The sequence below is a fragment of the Carassius carassius genome, chromosome 24 (genome assembly GCF_963082965.1).
Source record: "Carassius carassius chromosome 24, fCarCar2.1, whole genome shotgun sequence".
NCBI classification, from domain to species: Eukaryota; Metazoa; Chordata; class Actinopteri; order Cypriniformes; family Cyprinidae; genus Carassius; species Carassius carassius.
Genome location: NC_081778.1, coordinates 13,091,341 through 13,097,717, shown reverse-complemented (window position 1 = coordinate 13,097,717; position 6,377 = coordinate 13,091,341). Strand labels below are relative to the sequence as shown.

At 36.9% G+C, this 6,377-nt stretch overlaps 1 protein-coding gene across 1 annotated transcript in view; it reads left to right on the top strand.

Annotated features, from left to right (window-relative positions):
• Positions 1-1,499: 1,499 nt before the first annotated feature.
• LOC132102847 (rap guanine nucleotide exchange factor 5-like) overlaps positions 1,500-6,377 on the top strand; it is a 78,477-nt gene continuing 73,599 nt past the window's right edge. Inside the window, exon 1 of the mRNA XM_059507530.1 lies at positions 1,500-1,911. Within this exon, the coding sequence (XP_059363513.1) occupies positions 1,732-1,911 (180 nt within the window). The 5' untranslated portion in view covers positions 1,500-1,731. The remainder of the gene's footprint in view (positions 1,912-6,377) is intronic.

The window sequence follows — 6,377 nt, the reverse complement described above, 5'->3', positions numbered from 1 at the left end:
AAGGTTGTAAATAAAGTCTTAATTATGATTTTAATTTGTCACCGCCGCTGTTTAAAAGCCCAACGCGCCTCTCCTCGAGAGACCGGTCTCTTCCCCGTGCATGCACACTGGTGTCCTCGTGGGTCCAGGAAGGGTGCGTTGAGGGACTCCCGCGCCACCAGAGACGTGAGCTGACGGACCCGCGATCCGGATGGGAACCGCACCCGTTTATACGGCCGTCGGGCCAGGATGCCGGGCCGTCCATCCCCTGCTAGCGCCGCGGCCAACGAGAGTGATGCGGCCGCTAGAGGAAGCCGCCGCCCCTCGCGCCCCGGACCGAAGAGGGGAGCGCATGCGGCCGCCGGACTCCGCTCCTTACCTGGACCCTTCCTCCATGAACACTGCCTGACCCACACGAACCCCGCAGCACGACGAGGACACCAGATTCCCTGTTTATTTTGGACACTCTTCCCCTTCGGCCACCTTTATGCCCTGTTTTATTTGATTTTCTGTTAATAACAGCCTCTCCGAGGCCTGACGCCACGCCCACTGTGTCTGTCTTGTGCTCCTCCCGTCACAATATATATATATATATATATATATATATATATATATATATATATATATATATATATATATATATATATATATATATATATATATATATATATATTAGATATAGATATAGATATGTGTGTGTATAATTACAAAAATACTGCCCTTTAAATATTTGAAAACTTGTCCACAATATGAATGTCATGTGATGCAAAATACAAGTCATATGGTTCAACCAACATGCAGAAAAAATAATATTAATAAAATAAATAAAAACAGGAAATTTTATCATAAAGAGGACCCCTCCAGATTCAGGTTAGGAACTTTCTTAAAATATCAAATGAAACCTTGTTATGACAAGGCAAAAATAGTTTACGTTTTATAATGTCTCCTAATGACTCCTAAAATATTCATGGTATTTATATATTAATAATTAATATTATTTGTTAACACAATCTTATAATTCTGTACACTTATATGTATTCAAGGAAAATATGTTATTACCTTATTTGGTCATGTTGCATTACATTTTGTAATAAATCAATAAATCTTTTATTGAAATTTGTATGTATTTTTCAAAATCATATGAAACCAACAAGCATGTTAAGACTTAAGTTTACAGATTGATGTTCAGATGATTTTTCTATATTGTGTGCAGTTTCCCATATAATATTAGGATGGTGAATGCTAGCACTTGACCTCATGATCCACTTGTACACATATTGTATAGCATTTTTATTTCACATTATGGGTAAACCTGTCTTCCTAGACCCTGTGCTGGCCCTTCTGCCAGATTTCTGGAGATTGCAATACTTCCTATTCAGGATTGGAGGGACTGCCAGATGTTTCCTGGTCGCCCCCCACCCTGGCTATGTGCGTAAGAGCGAGAGAGAGAGAGAGAGAGAGAGAGAGAGAGAGAGAGAGAGAGAGAGAGAAAGATAGAGAGAGGCAAAGGAAAGAGAAAAGTCAGGTTCACTCTCCCCCTCAGGCAACACTCTCTCTTAGGCTTCACTCTTTGAAGCTTTCCTCCTGAGCGACTGCGTGCGTCTGGAGCTCACTTAACCCTCAGGACTAGTGTGACCATCTCAGCTAACTCACAGTCAGGGGCTTTCGGTCTCACCTGAGCAAAGACAGTAAGACGGGCTGTCAAACTCTCAGTGACTTTGAGAGCTCCCAGCTCATGTGTGTTGTAGTGTCATGGCATGGGACTGTGGCCTGAGGTATGGGTTTTCTGTGTCCCCTGCACTGCAGCAGGGCCCTGGAACTGCTACACGAGATAGAGAGGATATCAGCCGATTGGAGATGGTCCAGAGACTGGCCAAGGACGCATGCCGCCTTCTACACTGCCCTCTCAGAGCTACCGAAAGGCCTGCTGAGGTGAGGTGCAAACTAACATTCATGCATTTGTGTGTGAGTCAATCCACATACACAATATTATTATTGGTTGCTTCTTCAACTCTGGGCTCTTTTGGAAACTTCAGACACAGGGCCTTATTTTTCTGGATCAGCAAATGTCATTTCTCACACAGTATTGTTCCAATTTGAGATGTGACATTTTAGAATAAACATACTCTGTTGTTTAGCCAAAGCAAATTTCATAGATAGCATTTTATATATCCACAAAATTAAATATACACATGAATTACCCTTTTTTTATTTGACAAAATGACATCTTTATTAATAGATAGATGGATGGATGGATGGATAGATAGATAGATAGATTATGAAATCTATTATGACACTCTATTATGAAAACATAATGGTATGTATATTTAATATTGTGTATGCCTTTTTGGCAGTATTTGACTGAGGATTTGTTTATTATCGATATTAAATGAGAAGTCATTGTTTGGTTCAGCTCTGAAGCTAGTGCAGGAGAAGCTTTCTAAAACCAAAAAGGGCACCAATCTCCTGCTATTCTCTGATTGGTTGATCCCACAATAGTCCCGGTTTGCCTCTTCCTGATAGTGGGCCACCACTCACAATGACAGGAAGAGTTGACGTGAGATCTGTAAGGTTGCCGGTCACCAGTCACTCCTCTTTCACTCTGTGGCATATTTCTTCGACCTTTCTAAAACAAAAGTAGAATTGTCCTTAATTTGACTTATAACCATCATAGATACTTTAAAGCTGATTTAAGACAAGCCACTTCTTGTCGTCATGTATGTCACATGTCACAGTATTTGAGGCTGGGCCTCGGGAGTTTTCTTCTGTCAGGATTGGCTGTATTCACACTGTATAATTATTGTTGTGACAAGAAGACAACAAACAGTGATTTTTACTGCGCTGATCTGACCTAAAAAAGGACACTGCATACAGTATAAAATTAAAGCATAAATTCCTCCAAAATTTTTTCTAGTAAAAATGTCTAGAAATCCTTAAAAATATATAAAAATACATGAGAAGCAAACTTATTTAATTATTTGTGCATACTTGAATTAATATTCATGATATAAAAAATAATTAGATGGTGCCACACCTCAACACTTTTATTTAAACTGACACCCATGAATGAAATGATGCATATATTTTCACACCAATTCTAAAATTAGCATGATGTCTGCTGTTTAAGAAACCCTTTTACAAGTGCATACTACACATTTTGCCTGTGCTCTGCTTTCACTCACAGTCTCAGTGATGTAATCTTTTGTATTTAAAAGTTTGTGGAGCTTATTTGCAGTGGAAAGGACTTGGATAGAGTAAACTAAAGGCTTGAAGTAGACGTACATTGTCCTGGTCTGAAAGTTAACTTATGTGTTGGTTTTATAGGGAACCAAACCCATGAATTTAAATAAATGCTATTGTTTTTATCAGTATGATACTTATGGGTCTGTTTCCTAGGCACACATTTAATGTATTTTTAATGGAGAATAAATTTTGTTATTGTTTTTTGTTATGCTTTAATCTATTTGTAGTTGGATACACTATTACAATATCACACAGACTATTGAGAGCATGGTCTGAGCTCAGGGGCTTTTGTTGCTTAATGTTACAAAGCGAAAAACTGAAGTGACAATGTAAAACAAATGTGCCACTAGGGTAGCATCACAGATAATGTTGTCTAGTGACAGTCTTTGAGAGGAGTGGCTTTAATAAATGCATTACGATCATCTAACCCTCTCATATGCAGTATACACTTTTCAACTGAGGTGATCGGTTTTGTAGCTTTTGACTGAAGCTTATAATACAGTAAGAGTGGCTCCTGTATAATCACAGACCTGGTCATCAGAAGCCAATCATGATGCATGCAGATGCTTCAGAAGGGAACAGGGAAAGCAGGAGATCTTTTAGTGGGACTGTAATGTTTCTCTCAAGTCAAAAAGAAGACCTGCAGTCCATTTATTTATTTTGTTGTTTAATGCCCTGTTATGAAGAAAGGTCAGTTCACAATAAAGGGCATTAATGATAAATGATCATTAATCATTACTTTTTAAAATGTTTTTCAGAATAAAAAAGGACAAATTAATTTTTTGACATGACATTTTATAGCCTGAAATAAGCTTGCCCTGTCGTAAAAAGTTCAAATTAATTTATATTTGAATATATTTGTTGAGCTTAACACAGTATTGAGGCCCTGCAGGGGTCCCCTCATAATGTTATTTATTTATTTGCTTAGAATTGGAAAAATGATTTTAAAATATTATGATTTTCTTCAAGTCTGTTTTACCCTGACATTTTTTTTATATGCCTAAATATGAAATGTGAAATGAAATTGAATGAAATTTGCTAAACAAAATTAGTATCACACTAAAATATTTTAAGTAGTTTACACTTAATGTGCTTTCACTTGTACCATTGCTTGGTACATTTTTCCTTGTGAAATCCAGTCGTTTCTGTAGGAATGTAGGTAATTGGGAATTTTTCATGAGGAGGATTCAATTGGTCACGGGAATTTGCCACACTGATCAGCTTGTGTGTGAGCTGTGCTGCATACGTCTACATTATTGACAATTGACAATTTTTGGAGTTACCTCTTCTTATTTTGCCTAGGACATCAAATATGCTGCTTCTGTGCCCCTTCAAAAATGCATGCAAATGAATACTCGGTGGGTAGAAAGAAAAGAAACAAATAGTTTCTTGCATCAAACAGGCGCTGCTCATTTGAGTTTGCCTCCAGCCTGCACTAATGCCCAGGGCCGCTGCTGGCCAAATGGGTGCCCTAAGCAGGATTGTATTGTTGTGCCCAGAGGTGGGTAGAGTACCCAAAAACTGTACTCAAGTAAAAGTAAAAGTACTTTTAGAAATATTAACTCAAGTAAAAGTAAAAGTACTAGTCTTGAATAGTTACTTGAGTAAGAGTAAAAGAGTATCGGATAAAAAATCTACTCAAGTAGTTAGTTACTAGTTACTTTGGGTCATATATACTGAGCCTATTTTTATTAAGATATATAGATAAAATGTATGTAATGTATGTGTGTGTGTGTATAAATGTATATATTTCATCAGCCTTTACTCTTTTATAATTTTATCTTCCTCAAACAGATGCAAAAGCCTCTAAGTGCCCTCTGAAATTTTCTTATGAGCTTTTTTTTTCAAGCTCGTATTTAAGTTCAGTAATTTAAATGACAATTAATAGGTAATTTTCATTGCCAGTAATGTGAAATAAGTGAACATAAACATACAAGCTTGATAAAATTGATCATTATTGAAGGAAATTTCAGATGGCACTTTTTTTTTTTCATCTGAACTCTTCATATTTAGAATAACCTAAATAACTGCATCAAACAGAGGGGCGTGTTTTACTAATAATTTGTTTATTTTTGCACAAGGCACTACATCGTTTTAATTATTTTGGTGTTATCAGAATACATAACTCTTTAAAATTAAACTTACCAAAATAATTGAGTAAAAATTCAATAAAAGCCAATGTCATGTATGTATTTGTGGTGGTATGGAATACTATTTTATAAAGGTTTCGAGGAAATAAAAAAAGTTAAATTACTTAAATAGTTAATTTATAAATGTTATTTTTAAAGTTTAACGTTAACTTATTTCTACTCAGTTTTATTTATTAATGTACCAGATGCAGTTACTCAGATTTACTACATTTTTTAGAGTGTATCCTCCATCTGTTTGCATCTGTAGATTTCTTCTAAATTCACCAATTTAGATTTCGAAAAAATTCAGGGGGAAAGACTCTTGATGTAAGTCAAAAACCGGGGACGTTCTGTATGCAAATTAGGCGTCAACTAGTTTAAATGCGCACATTTGCATCTAATTGACAGGGAAATGCAGGTAAATAGGATAAACAAAATAACTAAAGCATATCACCTGGTGGTGATATATGCTTATTTTATTAACTTATTTTATTACATGACTTGGTTGAATTCCAATGTAGAATGCGGTCTGTTATAACCAACAGACCGCTGTGCGGAGTATAACAGACCGTTGCCATGAAAAACAGAGCGTTGCTATGGACTCACTGGATTCTAACCGTAGAGACGGAGCGGACTATTTTCTTTAGCGGAAGCAATACAATCGGGTTTAACAATAGGGGGAGAGGGAGAGGGAGCGCTTCAGAACTCCTGACCTGATATTTAGATACTATATTTCAATAAATATATTTGTTTGACAGGGAAGCTGTGTGCAAACAGAAATATATATCAAAAAATAAAAAAAAAAGCATCCCAGAAAAAAGGGCACTTTCTCTCCAGGAATAAAAAGGGCAGATGCTCAAGCCCCCTTTCATGTCTATTGTGTGCACGTGCCTGGCCCAAGTTATTACCTGTTAAACAGTAGACAGCACACGCTGTGTTCATCTAATAAGGATCTCCATCGCTAGCAAATAATAGCCTTTGCAAATCTGCTTTCAATTCAGTGCAGTTCCATAGCCACGTTTTCAA